The sequence below is a fragment of the Lutra lutra genome, chromosome 14 (genome assembly GCF_902655055.1).
Source record: "Lutra lutra chromosome 14, mLutLut1.2, whole genome shotgun sequence".
Lineage (NCBI taxonomy): Eukaryota > Metazoa > Chordata > Mammalia > Carnivora > Mustelidae > Lutra > Lutra lutra.
The window spans coordinates 51,914,199-51,933,996 of record NC_062291.1 but is presented as its reverse complement, the minus strand read 5'-3'; the positions used below and the strand labels follow the sequence as shown (position 1 = coordinate 51,933,996).

Here is a 19,798-nt window from a genome sequence, read left to right as displayed (position 1 = left end):
TGTCTACTGGCAACTAGTAGTAGAGGCCATCAATGCTCCTAAATACCCTTATAAATGCATAGGAGAGCCTTCCCAAACAGAGGTGTATAAACCCAATATCAATCATGCTGAACTTGAGAAACCCTGACTGAAGGTATGACTTTTTCTCCCAACTTCATTGAGGTATTATTGACATATAACATAGGTAAGTTTAAGATGTACAATGTGAGGATTTAATACACACATATATGGGAACATGACTGAAGGTATGAATTTTTCACACACATCATAAGTAATGAAATTACATAAGTTAAATAAGAAATAGTAGAAGGGATACCATCTTTTATTTGAACCCCATTTCTAAAATATAGCAATATATCTACTCTTTCCCCAACTCCCAAATCATGCAGAGTTTCTATGTTTAAGAACTCTTATTGAAATCTGGCAGCATCAAAAACAAAACAGAACAAGAAGTAAAAATCTTCAGTATAAGCACAGGCAAAATGTTAAAATCAAGAAATATAATCTATCTTCCCTACTAAATAGGTATGACATATTACTTTTTTTCTCCCATATAACTTCTCTTAGGACAAAGTCTCTTGTAGTATATTAACTGAATCAAACTCATACAAATCGTAGTTGTACCAAAGATTATAAACATAAAAGGGGAAAAAAAAGGCAAGAAAAGAAACAAAGAAAAGATTATGACTGAACCTCAGAATTCAAGTTACAAAGCAAAAGTCATAAGGGTAATAAGAAGTGGACTTCCTGAAAGGGGAAAGACGGATGGTATCAATCGGAAACAAATGCACAGTAGTAATGCATCATACTTGCAGTGTGCAATGAAGAGGGCTCTAGCGTCTTCTCTGGGTTAGAACGTACAGAGCACTACACAAGTGGTTGTCATGAGGACCTTACAACACTCGGTTTACTAGAGCAGTGAAGAGCTAGTAAAATCAGGAAAAACCTTAAGTTTCTACATGATTTATCTACACCAATCTGGACATCTATTCTGAAAAACACTTGGGGAGTATATACCAACAGTAAAATGAATAAAATAATGGGTTTTCAAATCCCTGAATACACAACCAATTTTTCCTTTTCCCTTGAAAAAAATTAATCAAGGAAAAGTCAAAATAGATCATAATGAAATTAAAATACTATTTTAATGTTATCTAAAATTTATTAAATATAAATTAAATAAATATTGAATAAAAGTTAAAGAAGGCTCTACTAAACAAGCACTGAAGTATTCTAGGTGTAGCAGGAAAGATGCTAAACAAATTTCATTTGGCAAATTTATTACCTGACAGAGAGCCTCAGGAGTATGGTTAATATTATTTCTGCTCTTCCACCAGCTTGAAAATATACTATTCTTTAAAGAGGTAGAAAAAAAAAAAGTTGAAGAAAAGTTATTGTGCTAGAGAGTTTATAATTAGTTTTAAATTTAAAACAAGTTACTTTTTTAAAATAAATATTACCATTTAGTATGTATCCACCAACTGTGGAACAAAAGCTAAGCATTTTAAAAATATTATCTCTAATCCTTTATTTCCAAAAGGAGTAAACTGAGAATGAGAAAGTTTATGTGACCGGCCAAACCTGCTTGACTAGGATACGGCAGAAGATTTGCTAACCCCAATCAGAGAGCTACAGTACAAAGTAGTAAAGAGTTTGTATCCTACCACTAAACAGAGGTCCACATTTTAATACACCAACTGATAGAAAAAGTCTCTCTTCAAAAAATCTACTATAACCATAGGGAACTAGATTTTAGTTAAATAACAAAGATTATACTCGAGCAATTTAGCCATTTGGTTTCTGTAATTTATCAATCCTTTTCTCTTCCACTAGAGGGAAAAGTCACTAAGTTTGAACAGGACTGGTATACTGAAATAGCTTTCCACTGAAATCTACCACCGAACAACCTATCACAGCTTCAATGAAACAAAGGCTAAGTTTTAATAACCCTAAGCTTTTTGCTTAAGGACTATTCAACTACAATAATATTCTTTTTTTTTTTCAAGATTTTATTTATTTATTTGAGAGAGAGAGAGAGACAGCAAGAGAGGGAACACAAGCAGGGGGAGTGAAAGAGGTAGAGGCAGGCTTCCTGCTGAGCAGGAAGCCCATTGCTGGGCTTGATCCCAGAACCCTGGGATCATGCATGCGCCAAAGGCAGCCGCTTAACGATGGAACCATTAAGGTGCCCCACAATAATATTCTTAAGGAGTACAAAATATGCCACAAATTATGATTTTGGTCTCCAATAACAGTGCTTATGAACAAGAGGGCAGTATGAAAGTTTAATTATGTATAATAACTAAGCTTAAGTTTTGCTTGTTAAATTTACTCATTAGTTAAGTACTTACCTCCTCCATTTCATTACTCTTCCTCTTCCGGGCCTTGGGAATCTTAACCGTCACGGGTAAAGTGCAACCAGGGTGTTTCACTGCCATTTTGTTTGGCCGTAAAGGTGTAAACTGAATCTCTAACTCAGGTTTTGGAAATCGAGTGGTTTGATTATTTTCTGTTGACACTTCACAAGAGTCAAGAACTACAGAGCCATCCTACAACAGAATTAAAAAGAAAAACAAATCTTATTTGCAGAATATGAATTCATGAATCACCAAGAATTAACTCTTTCAAATACCTATCAGAGACAATGAATTGGAAAAGATTAAAAGAGTGCTGGGTCAAATTAACCACAGCAAGGACAGAAAGATGAAGTTATGATCTACACTCTCCAGGTTTATACATGATATGTTAAAATCCAAGGAAACAGAGATCAGTATTTCCCAAACTTGTATGATCATAAGGATAATTTAGACAATTTGTTTAGAAGATTCTTGGACCCTACCACAAACCTACTACTGAGTTTGTTGGTACTCCATTTTTATTTTGCACCCAGGAAAAAGAGCCTCACCAGTCCCACCTGCCTCTTAGTCCTGGCCCCAGGAGGCAGCCCCCGTGATGTGGGCGAGCACTGCTACTGGAATCAGGGATGACTGGTTTGAATACTAGTTCTGCTCACGTCTTACTCTGGGTTACTTTGAGAAGGTTCCTTAATCTCTTCACTTTTTTTCTTTTCTCTTGTTGAAGAAGGCTTACCTACTTCCAGGGTTACCATGAAGAATAAATTATGGGACATCCTGCATCACAAACCTACTAAATCAGCAATCTCCTAGGAAAGAGTCTAGGATTTTTAATAAGCACCCTAGTTAAGGTAGATTAAATTGGCTTCTAATTCTTTGTTACTCTTCCCATTGAGAAATGGAGTCTCATTCCCCTTCCTTGAATCTGAGTGGTCCTTAATGACTTCCACGGCCAACAGGATGTGGTGGAAATAACATTGTCGTTCTGAGGCTCAATCATAAGAAGGCTATAACTGCCATCCTGTCCTCTTTGAAAAGTTATTTTCACTTCCCCTTCAAAATGCCTCATTCAGAATGCAGCCACTGTGCTGTGAGAAGCCCAAGCCACAGGGAGAGGCCACATATAGGTCCAGCTGAGCTCCCAGAAATCAACTATTAGCTCTATGAATGAATCATTTTAGACTTTAAGCAAAACAGAGCATATTGATTTCATAAAGGCAAGAAAAATATACAAACCAGCATAACAAAACCATTCATCAGAATACACAGTAACTTTTGGAATTCGTAGTAAGAATTGGAATCAGGAGGTTTAAGACATAAATTTATGTATACATATATATAGTTGTATAAACATACATAAATTTATATATAAATTTATAAAGAAATGTTCCATATATAACTGCCTTTGCAATCAAGATTAATCTTGTTTATGAATTAACTTCAAACTTTTCTTCAAATGATATGATCTTAGTCTCTAAGGCCAATGCTAATTATCTGAAATTCCACCAAAAACTATCAAAGAAAGGGCAAGAGAAAAGAAATGGCTCCTGCTATTTCTCCAGCTTAAGATACCCCTCTCTTCCTGTTCATAGCTCGGTAAAATCTATTCACCTCAAGACCCACTATGATGTTAACTTCTCTAATCCACATCCACAACCACTCAGGCAAAATTCATCATATCCTCCTCTCAGGCAACGTTCCTTCTTAGCACTCTTCATGACTCTTGGCCCACAAGAAGAAGTCAAACAAGTAGTCATTTAGGCATCTGTCTTACTACATTCTTTACTCCTTGAGGATGGCGATCATGCCTTATGTTTGTACTCTCAGTATTTAGCAATGTTCCCAACCAACACTGAAAACTTGCAAATGTGTTTAAAAAACAAATGCAAAAAAGGAATTTTGTCTTTAAAACTTTAAGTGACATAGAATTTTTATCTATTTCATATGTAATCTAAGACTCTATCTATCTATTATCCAAAGTGATTCATAGAACCCTAAGCCCACTACAGATTAAGGAAACTCACCGTGAATTACCGAGATATGGTGACAAAGTTATTAAATGGGTATGATTTAAAAAAAAAATACTGAATAGAATGCATATTAAAAGGACATCTTATGAGGACATCATCGATGTTTTATCTTTTGTAGGATTTCCTATTTCTGACCATCAAGTTTGTTTATAATAACAGATCTGTTGTTTGCAATAAGTATCATTTTGAGAAGAGATTAATACCGTTTGGGGATCTAATCTTCCAAAAGAATTTCACTTCTCAAAAGACTTTAGGTTTTCCTTCCCAAAGCCAAGAGCACATACACCTAACTGCACAGCAAGATACTTACAACAACTGATTAAACTTGCAAGTGTTATTTACTAATTAACAGTCACAGTAAAGAGGGTAAAAAGTGGACTGTGTTACCAAATGCCCACCTCTACCTCATTCCTAGAAACTTCAAAACTTGTTGACTGAGGTTCCGTTTCAACTCTGCCAGGATCCATTGAACTCCTATGTGTAGGATTGATATCGACATTTTGTTCTTCCTAAGAAATATTAAAACAAGCCATTGTAACCAAATATGTATTAAAACACTTCACCTAAAGAAAAGAAAATCAAGATTTGGGTGGATTAAATCACGGAAGTAATGAAAGACTTCCTCCTCTCATTCTCAGAGACTTAGGAAAGGCTGGGAAACTTACCAGCCTCTGGGCCTGATTGAAAGAGAAATCTAAAAGACTACTTTCAATTTTCAAAATTTTAAGTGTATTCTCTCATTTTACTTTCATTCCAACTCTCTCAGCTAGATTTGGCAAGAATCATCATTCCTACTTTCTAGATGAGGAAACCAAAACCTAGAGATGTAAAATCCCATGGCTAAGGTCTGTATTAAGTTGGAAGTGCTGGAACCCCAGCAACTGCTTTGACAACACCATTCCGAAAAACTTGAGGAGTCTTGAGAATGCAACTACAGTATCAGAGTAGAAAAGACCATATTGATAACTAAAACTTTTCTTGCTGCATACCTCATCCCTTTTTCTCAGTCAGGGTATGTTGTATTCCTATACTCTATTTAAGGGATCTATAAAGAAGTATCAGATTATATTTTTAAACTTGATAAATTCCACCATTCCACCTTGATAAACTTGATAAATTCCACAATTCCACCACTTGAAAAATTCTGCCTTCTCACAACTGCCATCAAAAGCAGAAGTCATATATATCCTTTATGTCACCTACCCAAATAAAAAAGGTTGTACCGAATCTACAATATGGAACAACTAGCATGTATTGACATCCACTGTGGTAAAAACTGTGCTGTTTTGCAAATGTTCTCAATTTTCACAACTCTATTAGGAAGACATTACTATCTCTGTTTTAGAGAAGTTTAGATGTAGTAAGTAATTTTCCCAAAGATCCCGAAACCACAGTGACAGCAACACACACCTAGTTTTTCTGTTTCTAGTCTGTGTTGTTTATACCACGTGCTACTACCTCTTTTTTTTAGCAGTCTTCCTCTTAGAATCATGAAGTCTTTGGTTGTGACAGACAGGCACATACATTTATCTTCCTATTGTCTGGAGGCAGCAGATTTTTAAGCATTGATCATTTATTTTGGAAATACTAGCTTCAGATGTTCTCTGATTCGATTATACCAGGAAGTAGCTATCTGTGAAATGCAATCCTCTCTCCATGCAGGAAAGTAACTCCTGAATGACTCACCATTGTGAGTCACTATCAAAACAATTCATTTTCAAAACAATTCATATCTTTATATAGTCAACTATATAGTTGTTAGGGTGGGCCCAAGTATTTAAATATTACCAAGAGTTCAGGTTGAATCACATTTCCACATTTGAGAGGTAGATGAGGGACTAAATCACAAATTGTTTATTTTCTAATTACACTACCTGAAAGATATGACCAAAATATTTGAGGAAGTACTATTTCTCAGGTGGTTACTAGCAAATCAATCATAATGATAAAACTCTGAAAACATGACATACATAATAACTACCCAAATAACTTTTCCAACTCTGATTCCTCTGTGATCTATTGAAACTTATTTTTTTTATCTCCTGAGAGTTAATCAATTAAATAATTATGAAAAATTCCTGTGTTCAATTAAAAAAAGGCATTGAAAGATAAGGATAAGATTCTACTCACGGTTTTAGGAGGCTCCAACGTGATCTTTCTTAATTGTTCAATTTCATTATCTTTCTGGATATTACTGGAGATCAGTTCCTTCAGCTGTACTTCTAAAGCTGCAACCAGTTGATCCCGTTCTTCTCGCCACTTCTGAAGATTCTCATCTTTCTCTGCTAGTTGTGCTGTAAGTATTTCCTAACCAGAAAATAAAGAAAACATTATGAAAGTAAGAATTTTTTGAAATTTTTACTAGAAATAACACAACTATGAATAAGACATGGAACAAACTACATAGTTAAGGCTAGATAAAATATTTACTTATAAAACAAAATACACAATGCCTTCACATATTTACTGCCCACATGCTGTATTCATCTTTATCCCACCCTCATTCCAAAAATCAGCTTATTGGTCACTTTTTCAAAAAGCAATTATGGTTTTTAAACTAATGCTAGCATTTCCCCCAGTATTTTGGAAATTAGAGGGTAAAATTACAGTCAAGCAAATGACAAAACTAATAGGAACAAACAACAGAGAAATGAAAATTTGAAGTACCATTTTCAGTGAGTTCTAAAACCATGAAATAGTGGTGAATTAAAGAAAATATGCATCAGACCTAAACATGAGAAGCCACAAAACACTGCTGAAAGAAAAATACATCAATAAATGGAGAGAGAATTTGTGCTCAATGATCAAAAGACTCCATATTGTTAAGATGTCAGTTTTCCCTAAATAGATCTAAACAAAGTCAAAACAATCTCAATCAAAATTTAGGCAGGTGAGAGTGCAAGTGTATGGAAATGGGAAGGCTCTCTGTAAAAGTTATATGAAAATGCAAACGATCTAGAATAGTCAAAATTATGTTGAAAATGAAGAACAAAGTAGGAACAAATACACTGTCATTTCAAGCCTACTATAATAATCAAGACAATGTGATACTGGTAGGAACAGAGATCAGTGGAATAGAAAAGAAGGTCTACAAGCTCACGGTCAACTGACATTCTACAATAATAACACCAAAATAAGCCAGTGGAGGAAAGGTCAGTCTTTTCAATAAAGAATGCTGGAACAACAGCCAAATGGAAAAAAAAAAAAAAAAAAAAAAAAAAAGAACCCTAATCCCAATCTCATACCATATACAAAAAGCAATCCTTGGACAAAAGTGCCAGAGCAGTGGGAAAGTTTTTTTGTCAATAAGTACTACCAGGAAAATTAGTAATCCACATTAAAAAATTAGTCTTGATGCCTAACTCACTCCAACACAAAACTCAATACTAGAATCAAAATATGAAAGGTAAAAACCTATACAGGAAAAAGTGTAAGAGAACACCTTCATGTCTTTAGGGTTAATAAAGGAAAAGATCAGGAAAATGAACTAAAATATATTTAAGAACTCAAATTCATTAAAAAGCATTAAGGGAATAAAAAGTAAACTAGAAACTGAAAAAAGGTACTTGCAACACATGACAAGCATAGGAGGGTTCCTATCCAGAAAGTGTCAGAAGCTCCTACGTATCAACTAGAAAAAGCCAGATAGTTCAAGAAGAAAAAGGTACAGGGCCCTATAATCTTCAACCTCATTAATACTCAGTTAAAACCATAAAATTGACCATAAAAATGACCAATAATACCACATTTTTGAAAATATACAGCAACTCTAATACTACTTAGAGTATAAATGCGTATAACTACTCTGAAAACCAATATGACATTCTACCAGAGTTCGACACACATATACCCTATCACCCAACACTTCCATTCTTAGCTAACTATGCAAGAGAAATGCATGCACATGTGACTGAGAGAAATGTATAAAAATGTTTATAGGAGAATTTACATGTAATATCTCAAAGCAGAAAATAATTCACATATCCTCAGTATTAAAATGAAGAGGCCATGGTATATTCATACACTGCAATATTCAGTAATGAAAATGGACTAATTCCAGCTATATGTGACATGAGTAATTCTCACAAACATAATGCTGAAAGAAGCCAGGTACAAACAAATGCATCCTGCATAATTCCATTTACATAAAAGTCAAAACTGCCAAAACTAAAGTACAACATTAAGACAGAATAGTTATTACCACTAGGAAAGAAATAGAAGAGGAGCCCCCTGGGGGGCTGGTAATGTTCTATTTCTTGAAATGGGTGGTACTTAAGGGGACATTGACTTTACAACAGTTCACGGAATTACCGTTAGTTCTATTTACTGTGATTTACTGCATTACATGTGACAATTTTACAAATTAACAATTTATACCTTAATATGGCAGGACATACATCCTAGGTATGACTGCAAAGAAATATATGGGAGAAAGAAGGAAGCTAGCTTTCTCTAGGATTAAAAACTGAAAGTAGGTTTTGGGGCACCTAGGGGCTCAGTCAGTTAAGCTTCCAACTCTTGATATTGGTTCAGGTCATGAGGCTCCTCATGGGGTGTAGAGCCTACTTCAGATTCTCTCTCTCTCCCTCTTTGCCTGTTCCTCCCTCCCTGCCCCTCAATCATGCTCTCTAGCTCTTAAAAAGAAAAACAAAACAACTTAATGTAGGTTTACTTGCTAGCACTGCTGCCAGAGGGATCATTGACTGGGAAAAGAAAATAGCTCTATTACTGGTTTAGTGTTGGAGTGACGGACAGTGCCAACAGTTTTGATTCCACTTCTTGCCCCTTACTATTGCCTAGGAAAGTATGATGGGCTGTGGGACAGGAGCAGAGAACTAGCAGCAACCTTTCCTGTTAAGACAAATGCAGCATCAGAGAATCATGCTCAACACATTTTCTGAAGATTACTACAGCTCTGAAATGGCAACATAGTTCATGTCCCAATTCCACATGATTGAGTAATCATGAGGAATTGGGACATGAACTATGTTGCCATTTCAGAGCTGTGGTAATGACAAGTTATTAGTCTTCCATGATTTAGCTTATGACAAAAAGAGTCAAGAATCTAAGGAAATGACAACTGGGTGGCTCAGTTAAGCGTCTGACTTTGTCTTAGATCACGGTCCTGGGGTCCTCGGATCGAACCCCACATTGGGCTCTCTGTTCAGTGGGGACTCTGCTTCTCCCTCTCCTTCTGTCCCTCTCCCCAGCTCAGGCTCTCTCTCTTTAGCTCTCTCTCAAGTAAATAAATAAAATCTTAAAAAAACAAAAACAAAAACAAAAAAAAGACAACTAATGTAATGTAGTATTATAGATCAGACCCTGGACCCAGAAAAAGATAACAGTGGTAAAATCCATGAAATTCTAATATGGTCCACAATTTAGCGAACAGAAATACAATAATGTTAATTTGTTGATTTTGATCATTGTACTATTGTGATGTGAGATGCTAATATCAGAAATTAGTGGTAAGAACACAGGAACTCTGAATTAGTTTGGCAACTTTTCTGTAAATAAAATGATTTCAAAATAAAAAGGTAAAAATTATTTTTAAAAATCGGGGGAAAATCACCCTTAACTTACTGAAGATATTAAAGGGAAGCTTAGCTATTATCTGTAAAATTCTGTTATAAACAAACAAAAATAACCAGCAACGACAATGTGATACTGCCAAGTTACTACTACTGAAAGGAGGCTTTTCATTTAAAGATAGTGTCAGTGTGTTGCACAATAGCTTTCCTAAGACCAACAATAACTTTTAACTTCTTTTTTCTGTTGGCAACATATGGTGTCAAACAGACTAAGCAGTCAATTAAAACAGGAGAGGAAAAACAAGCTAAGAATTGCTAGTAAGAGCTATCGCTACTGAAGATAAAAACTGAGGGGGTATTTCTACCTATCGTCTTCAAGAAACTATTTAGTTGACTTTTTTTTTTTTTAAGATTTTATTTATTTTAGGGGTGCCTGGGTGGCTCAGTGGATTAAGCCTCTGCCTTTGGCTCAGGTCATGATCCTAGTGTCCTGGGATCGAGCCCCGCATTGGGCTTCCTGCTCAATGGAGAGTCTGCTTCCCCGGTCTCTCTCTGCCTACTTGTGATCTCTGTCTGTCAAATAAATAAATAAAAATCTTAAAAAAAAAAAATGTTTTTAATTTATTTTAGAAACAGAAAAGAACACAAGCTAGGGGAGGGACAGAGAGGGAGAGAGAATCTCAAGCAGACTCCATATTTACTGTGGACACCAACAAAGGGCTCGATCTCATGACCCCAGGACCATGACCTGAGCCAAAACCAAGGGTCAGATGCTCAACCAACTGAGCCACCCAGGCACCCATAAATGACTTTTTAATTAAAAAAAATAAATAAATTTAGAGGGTATCAAGCTTAGCGAAATAAGTCAATCAGAGAAAGACAACTATCATATGATCTCCCTGATATGAGGGAGAGGAGATGCAACATGGGGGGTTGAGGGGGTAGGAGAAGAGTAAATGAAACAAGATGGGATTGGGAGGGAGACAAACCATAAGTGACTCTTAATCTCACAAAACAAACTGAGGGTTGATGGGGGGAGGGGGTTGGGAGAGGAGGGTGGGGTTATGGATAATGGGGAGGGTATGTGCTATGGTGAGTGCTGTGAAGTGTGTAAACCTGGCGATTCGCAGACCTGTACCCCTGGGGATAAAAATATATGTTTATAAAGCTGTAAAAAAAAAAAAAAAAAGAAAGGATGAATACCCAACTTTTGTAGCAACATGGACGGGACTGGAAGAGATTATGCTGAGTGAAATAAGTCAAGCAGAGAGAGTCAATTTTCATATGGTTTCACTTATTTGTGGAGCATAACAAATAGCATGGAGGACAAGGGGAGATGGAGAGGAGAAGGGAGTTGAGGGAAATTGGAAGGGGAGGTGAACCATGAGAGACTATGGACTCTGAAAAACGATCTGAGAATTTTGAAGGGGTGGGGGGTGGGAGGTTGGGGGCACCAGGTGGTGGGTATTGTAGAGGGCACGGATTGCATGGAGCACTGGGTGTGGTGCAAAAATAATGAATACTGTTATGCTGAAAAAATAAAAAAATTTAAAAATAAATAAATAAATAAATAAATAAATAAATAAAATCAGCTTATGACGGGCACCTGGGTGGCTCAGTGGGTTAAAGCCTCTGCCTTTGGCTCAGGTCATGATCCCAGGGTCCTGGGATTGAGCCCCACATCGGGCTCTCTGCTCAGCAGGGAGCCTGCTTCCCCCTCTCTCTCCTCCTGCCTCTCTGCCTACTTGTGATCTCTGTCAAATAAATAAATAAAATCTTTTTTTTTTTTTTTAAGATTTTGTTTATTTATTTGACAGAGAGAGAGAGAGAGAGATCACAGGTAGGCAGAGAGGCAGGCAGAGAGAGGAGGAAGCAGGCTCATTGCTGAGCAGACAGCCCGATGCGGGGCTTGATCCCAGGACCCTGAGATCACAACCTGAGCCAAAGGCAGAGGTTTAACCCACTGAGCCACCCAGGCGCCCCCCTAAATAAAATCTTTAAAAAAAAAAAATCAGCTTATGAGATAACATACACCGTATTAATAGAATCTACAGTTCACAATGCAAAATTTTAGAATAGAGTTCACCCTGTAGCAATCAAAAGAAAGAGATGTTTAAGCTCTGCATCTAGATACTAAGATGTAATTAGGCATTTTCCCAACTTGCTAAATGGACTGAAGTAAGTTAAAATAAGAACGTAAGTGAACTTCAAAATTGGGACAGAAAAGTCATCTTACAAACAGACTGTCTTTTAAAAGAGCGAGAAAATCAGGCAACCATGTAAAGACTGGTAAAAATCTCAGGGATTAACTTAACAAACGAACGAAGCTAGTGAAATACATCAAAGATAAAGGACAATTGTCACCAACCACTTCATTTTGTTGTTTTAAACAACGCTCTCTGTCTTCAGCATATTTTTTCATCTCTTTGTTTCGAGATTCTCAGCTTCTTTTGCCTGAGTGATAAGCATCATTTTTTCTTCTAGCCATTCTTTCTATCGGCTTTATATTTATGTTCACATTCCTATGTATATAAAATTAATACAAGTAACTATCACATGCTTAAATAATACTTAAGCAACAGTCAACAAATTTATTTTTAAAACATATCATATAACCTATCACATTTTTACATTTTTGAAGATTAAAAATAAGTGTTTTTCCTTAAACAATTGTAAGATCAGAGTTCATTTCGGATTATAAAATGAACACTGCTTGCTTCCTTTTCTAAATGGACTTCCTTTTATAAACCATTTAAGGACTCTCAGTGACCTTAAGAACAAATAAACAACTTCTATTTCTGAAACAGTTATAAAGACCCAAGCCTTCTTAATGCCAGAAAAGAAAAAGCCTTGGTTTATGATGGTCATTTCTAATTGTATGGTTTTAAAAATAAAATATTTCTGGGTAGACAGGATGCCAAGTAAAAAATAACTTGTGCAACAGGACATTCATGAATCTGAGGAACACTGGGAATGGCAAGACTGAGGATATAGCTGATCAGTAATTTCCATTCCAGAATTACAAAGTTTATAATCTATGTGATTAATCATTTGAGAAGAACATAAAATAAACCAATACTCCTTAATATGAACATTCCCAATATAGCTAATATTTTTTCATAAATAATGGAGTATTTACTTTGTTCTGCTTTGGGATTTTCCCAATAGAAAGGGTAAATTCTAGAATATATAATTAATAGTTAACAAAAGAAAGTATTTTTTTTTATTTGTTCAGTATCTGATTACATATAGCATGAATTTAAGAAAATAATTTAGATGCAGCCAACTTTTAAAAATCACTATTATGTTTTCTTCAATTTCAAAACTAGTTCCTTTTAATAAAACATATAAAATTTTAAGTGGTATTTGGTAAACTCCATTAAAAAATATTTTCTCCATATGTTGTATTCTATACAGTATTTAGAATTGAACATGGAAAAAATATAAACAAAACAGAATATCCTTTATATAATACAGTTTCAAGTATATTCCAGTGTCCAGATACACAACTGTATTCTCTTCCAAATTTATAACTGAAAATTAAAATGATTATATACAAAATACTCTTCCTAACAGTCCTCTTTTCCATAGCAAAATTTGAGAACTAAGAAGTTTAAGGAGTAGAAAAATAGGTACAAACATATAAGAGGTAGTGATTCAAGAATTAAATATATAGAATATAAAAGAGAAGACCCGACCACTATATTTTCATTGGCACTAATAGTGGTTTGTATCTTGGAATTTCCGCCCCAATGTCATCTCAATGTATACTGAAAAATTATACCTATATGTTAACATTTCCCAGGTAATGTTTCCCCCATATTTAAATTATTTTAAAGTATTTGCTGAGTTCTCCTCTCATAAGAAATACCATGGCGGGACGCCTGGGTGGCTCAGTTGGTTAAGCAGCTGCCTTCGGCTCAGGTCATGATCCCAGCGTCCTGGGATCGAGTCCCACATCGGGCTCCTTGCTTGGCGGGGAGCCTGCTTCTCCCTCTGCCTCTGCCTGCCATTCTGTCTGCCTGTGCTCGCTCGCTCTCCTCTCTCTCTGACAAATAAATAAAATCTTTAAAAAAAAAAAAAAAAAAAAAGAAATACCATGGCTAGATACATACATACATCAAATCATACCTGTAACTCATCCTGAAGCTTACTGAGCTTTTCACCAAGTGTATCTGTGTTATCCTCGAGTTCTCTGTTTGATCTTTGATTACTTTTGGCTTCCAGATCGCTGCACTTTTCCTTCCATTTTTCCAATTCTAATTTGAAAACATAAAATTATTTTTTAAAGCACATGCAAGTTATACCATATAGAGATACATACGGCATAAGATACAGACAAGAATCAGTAGAGCCCAGAAGAAAAACATACACACAGATAGAACTGAAACAATTCCAAGGGCTGCACTTTGAAGAGTTCTTATAAAATGCCCAGAGAAGAGTAAGTATGAGGACTTCTTAGGAGCTCACCGAACTGTGTTCAGAGTATATAGTATAAACACATCTCAATCTTCATTATACAGGAAATCTCACATAGTTCTCAAAAAATCAAAGAAACTGTGATGGTATTCTGAAGGATGGAATCAGAGTATTTACCAAGATAAACATACAAGATGATACTAAGAAGCTGGACAGAGCTGAAACTTAGTTGAAAATTCGTTTTAATGTCTGGGAAACATTGTAAGTTACCATCTGGTTATTATGAAAGTATCCTTATTCCTTCTTTACTATGCATGATTTTACTTAGATAAAACAATTTTCATCACACTGGAAAACAGCAAGTGATAGGACACTCCAAAAACAAACCAATACTTTTTCACTATGAGTTATTATAAATACTTAGGCCACCTGGGTGGCTCAGTCATTAAGCATCTGCCTTCAGCTCAGGTCATGATCCCAGAGTCCTGTGATGGAGCCCCACATCAGGCTCCCTGGTGGGCGGGGAGCCTGCTTCTTCCTCTCCAAACTCCCCCCGCTTGTGTTCCCTCTCTCACTGTGTCTCTGTCAGGTAAATAAATAAAATCTTAAAAGAAAAATACTAAAAAAAAACTTTTAAAAAGGAAAGAAATCTAGGGAAATACAGAAAATGGCAAGTAGGTCTGGAGATATTTGAGCAGTCTTGTTTTACCCATGGCCAGTCTTTCAGCTTCCTCTAACTTAGCCTCGAGCACTCGCTCCTGTTCCACCTGAGTTTGTTCCTGTTCTTCCAGGGTCATTCGCATGTCTTCAATTATTTTTTCTTTAACATTTAGATCTAAAAATTCAGGGAGAACATTTTAGAAACTACTAACATCTATATCTAGATACCCGACTTTTCCTGAGTTCTTCTAAAATTAAAATACATTTTTATTAACCATAATAGAATCTGCATCCCATGCAGACAGAAGCTTTGTCTTGTTCACTGTGGCATCTCAAAGGCTAGAACAGTACTGGCAGATAGGAAGCACCAAATAAGTATCTGTCGTACAGATAGGTACCTGAATGATTGCAAGGATGGATGGATGGAGAAAAACAATCTCTTTGGATAACATTAACACTTTTTTTATAATATTAAACTTGTAATACTAATAAACACAAATCTTGGGATTTAGAAAAAACGTTATTTGGCAAAACATTTATTTTCAGTGTTAATACTCTCAAACCAAAAGCAAATGTTTACCTCCTAAAAACAAAAAGGGCTCAATCTCAATTTGACTTTTTTTTTAATCTCAAGTAGTTATGTGTTCTACAAAAATTTCCAAAGCCAAAAATCTACTTCTAGTATTTTAAAACCAGCTCTTCAGGAATGACTGTGCTACTAGCCTTACCAAAATTGTCTCTGGCCCTTAAAAAAATGACTACCATAATGACTTATAAGCAATTCCATTTTAATGCTGTCCGCTAGAAAGAGGCAAAAAAGAAAGATTATTTTATTGCCTCTGGTGATGGCCAGGTTTGTAGCAGAGCACATTTCAGACACCTAACCAAAACTATTACTGGTGTCAGTGGTAATAAATCTATAATTGCATGTAATTCAACCTCAGGTCACTAAATATTAAAAATAAGAAAATCCCAAAAACTGCCTTCCTCAAGTGCACATAAATAACAAACTTAAGAAAATAATAAAGACAAATTGAATAAAGGAATAAGATAAAATTATATGAGTAATTTTCATTATTTCTGTCCATTTATATAACCTACCAGGAATGCTAATAAAACCAAGACTCCTTTAATCCTAGGATTAAAGGAGTCTTGGTTTTATTATCTAAACTTTGTTTCAAAAAGCATGATTACAAATATATTCAGATTATATAATTAATAGAAGTTTATTCAAAGAATCCCTTCCCTCTTCCAACCTATTTTTTTCTCTAAACTAGACGGTTAGAAAGAAAAAGTTTAAATATCCAGTTATCAATTAGGAAAGTTCCACAACACCAATGTTAATATCACTAATGACTATCCACCTATTATTTGAAAGGTAGGTATAGTTAAAAACAAAACAAAACAAAAACGAAAGAGAACTATTTTTCACTCACTGCATCCAATAATTTATATTTCATTTCAGGAAATAATCAGAAATAATTCAACGAATAAAACAGAAAATAAAGCAGGATGCCTGGCTGGCCAGTCAGTGGAGTGTGTGACTCTTGATCTCAGGGATGTGAGTTAGAGTCCCATACTAACTGTAAAGATTAATTAAAAATAAAACCTTTAGGGGACACCTGGGTGGCTCAGTCAGTTAGGCGGCTGCCTTTGGCTCAGGTCATGATCCCGGGACCTGGAATCAAGTCCTGCACTGGGCTCCTTGCACAGAAGGGAGCCTGCTTTCTCCCTTTGCCTGCCACTCCCCCTGTTGTTCTCTCTCTCTGATAGATAATAAATAATAAATAAATAAATAAATAAATAAAATCTTTTAAAAAGATGGGGGTGCTGCCTGGGTGGCCCGTGGGTTAAGGCCTCTGCCTTCGGCTCGGGTCATGGTTCCAGAGTCCTGGGATCGAGTCCTGTGTTGGGCTCTCTGCTCCACGGGGAGCCTGCTTCCTCCTCTCTTTCTGCCTGCCTTCCTCTCTGCCTACTTGTGATCTCTGTCTGTCAAATAAATAAACAAAATCTAGGAAAAAAAAAAAAAAAGAGTGGGGTCTGACTCTTGATTTGGCTCAGGTCATGATCTCATGAGCCCTACTCGGCCCTACTCGGGCTCTATGCTTAGCATAGAGTCTGCTTGTCCCTCTCACTCTGATCCCCCAATAAGCCCTCCTTCATGCCTGCTCGCAATATCTTTCTCCAAAAATAAATAAATAAAATCTTCTGAAAAACAAAAATAATAAAAACAAAATAAAATCTTAAAAAAAAAAAACAAGATAAAGCAACATAAAGATAGCTGAAACAAATCTCTTCACTACTATCTGAAGATAGCAAAATAAAATAAAATATAGCTATGAGCTACTACAGCTAAATAAATGTCAAATGAACCAGCAATCAAGTGCTTAACATTCAGGGGAGGATCACTGAGAGCTATCGTGTCCTAGTAAGATTTCAAGGAGGAACGTCTCCACATATAACATTTGAGAACAGGAAGTGGAAAAAAGGGACATCCCATAAGCTAGGGACAGAAATAAATATAAATGCCATGTAAAACATAGATGAGAAATACTCACTTAGTGATGAGATTTATTTCAGAATATCACCGTACCAATTGTATATGAAACAATGACAGAAGCCTGAAACCATGTAATACCATTTTCACATATCACAATGGCAACAAATTTGAAGTTTGGTACACCTAATACTGACAAATACGGGGCAGAATGGGCATTTTATACTCTATTTAATGTGATATAACTAGTACAACAATTTTAGGGAAAATTTAGCAATATTTATCAAAATTTTAAATATATATCATTTGGTCCAACAATTACACTGCTAGGAATTTCCCTACAAATATATTTACATGTGTGCACAAAGACTTTCATACAAATTCATTCATGGTAATGTCTATAATAACAAAAAAATGTGTCTAAAAACTACCAAAAGTATTTTTTTCATCAAAAGGGTCATATTTAGATGATTGGATAAAGATGTGGTATAGGTATACAATGGAATACTACTCAGCCACAAAAAGAAAAAAAGAAATCTTGCCATTTGCAACGATTGTGGATGAAACTAGAGGGTATTATGTATGCTAAGCGAAGTCAATCAGAGAAAGAAAATTATATGACCTCACTCATGTGGAATTTAAGAAACAAAACAGAGTACCATAGGGAAGAGAGGAAAAAATAAAACAAGACAAAATCAGAGAGGGAGAAAAATCATAAGAAAGTCTTAATCATAGGAAACAAACTGAGGGTTGCTGGAAGGGAGTAGAGTGAGGGAATGGGATAAACTGGGAGGTGGACATTAGGGTGGGCACGTGATGTAATGAGCATTGGGTATTATGTAAGACTAATGAATCACTGACCCCTACCTCTGAAACCAATAATACATTATATGTTAACTAACTGAATTTAAATTAAGATAATGATTAAAAAAAATAAATTTAAGTAATTACTGATTAAAAAAGAAGAAAAAAGAGGTCATACTACTGAGAATAGATGATAAAATGTGTTGTTAATTTTTCTTATATATAATAATATATTTCATTATGTAAAGTAAGTATTTACCTTACAAATTCATCATACAGTATTTAAGTATAAAGTTTCAACAATGTCTGCAAGTATCTTTCAAGTCACTCAGTTCTATACATACATATTAGAGAAAGAGAGACAAGAGATGCAAATACGACAAAATACTTAAAAACAGTGAAACTAATAGTATTCAGGTGATTTTTATATTGACTTTCTGACTTATTCACAAATGTTCACTTCTTAATTAAAATTGAGAAAAAATAGGTAAATTGTAACCATCATTCTAACTTTATAAGCAATTGAAATTGTACATTAAATTAGCATTTAGTATTCTCTCTACTGGACTTTGAAATTATGTTTCATTTAGGATCAATACCATGTCTTTAGCCAAATGAAGGACTGCATTTCCTGCAACAGTGTATATTGGAAATCAGTCTTATTTCTTCTATCCTAATCAATTTTGTTGCATTACTTAAGGCTTTCTCTTAAGGGAACAAAATTTTCCCTTTATAAATAAGATCATATTAAATAAATGATGATAGATCAATAACAATAAAATGGAATACTATTTAGCCTTTTAAAAGAAAAGCTAAAAAGAGCAGGGGGGAGATAAAGTTTATCTGTGTGTGAATATACGGAAAAATTATCTCAAAATTTCCAAATATGTAGAAATTGTTGTTTTAGTGATTTCTCCTAGGGTCTTTTTCTTGGTCTCTTATTTGCCTTCTTTATCACAGTAATAGAGGCAAAATAGAGCAAGTCACAACTAGGGAACAAAACAAATTAGTCTGGATAGAACAGAAAAGTTACATTAGGCTAGGAAATGATAACCTAAACTCCCAAGCTAGATGGTGAAAGCTTATAAGTAGGGTGTATGAAAGGACTGAAAACTTTTAATAGGAAAATGACACAATAAAAGAAGAGTTTTAGAAAAATTTGATCTAGCTGTGTTGTTATATAAGAGAGTAAATTTGCCATAAAGCCTGGCAATGAGATAGGACAGTATGGGGAGCCACTAGTAAAAAGAAATAATAGAATTTAGGTACTACAACAGAGGGTAAGGGGAAATAATATTATTTAAAGTCCTAAAACCAAGAGTAGGCACTATTTTCTACAAAGGGTCAGATAGTAATTACTTTAAGTCCTATCACAACTATTTACCTCTGCCACTGTAATGTGAAAGCTGGCAGACAGTACAAAAGAGAATGTGTTAGTATGTTCCAATAAAACTTTGCTTACACAATTAGGCAGTAAGCTGGATTTTTGGTGAAAGGGTGCCA

General features: G+C 35.2%; 1 protein-coding gene across 1 annotated transcript in view; it reads right to left on the bottom strand.

The window, feature by feature from the left end:
* KIF20B (kinesin family member 20B) overlaps positions 1–19,798 on the bottom strand; it is a 114,618-nt gene that overhangs the window by 7,613 nt on the left and 87,207 nt on the right. The window contains 8 exon segments of the mRNA XM_047702805.1: positions 2,352–2,549; positions 4,783–4,893; positions 6,515–6,691; positions 12,284–12,351; positions 12,354–12,404; positions 12,407–12,437; positions 14,047–14,174; positions 15,044–15,169. Of these exon segments, the coding sequence (XP_047558761.1) occupies positions 2,352–2,549; positions 4,783–4,893; positions 6,515–6,691; positions 12,284–12,351; positions 12,354–12,404; positions 12,407–12,437; positions 14,047–14,174; positions 15,044–15,169 (890 nt within the window).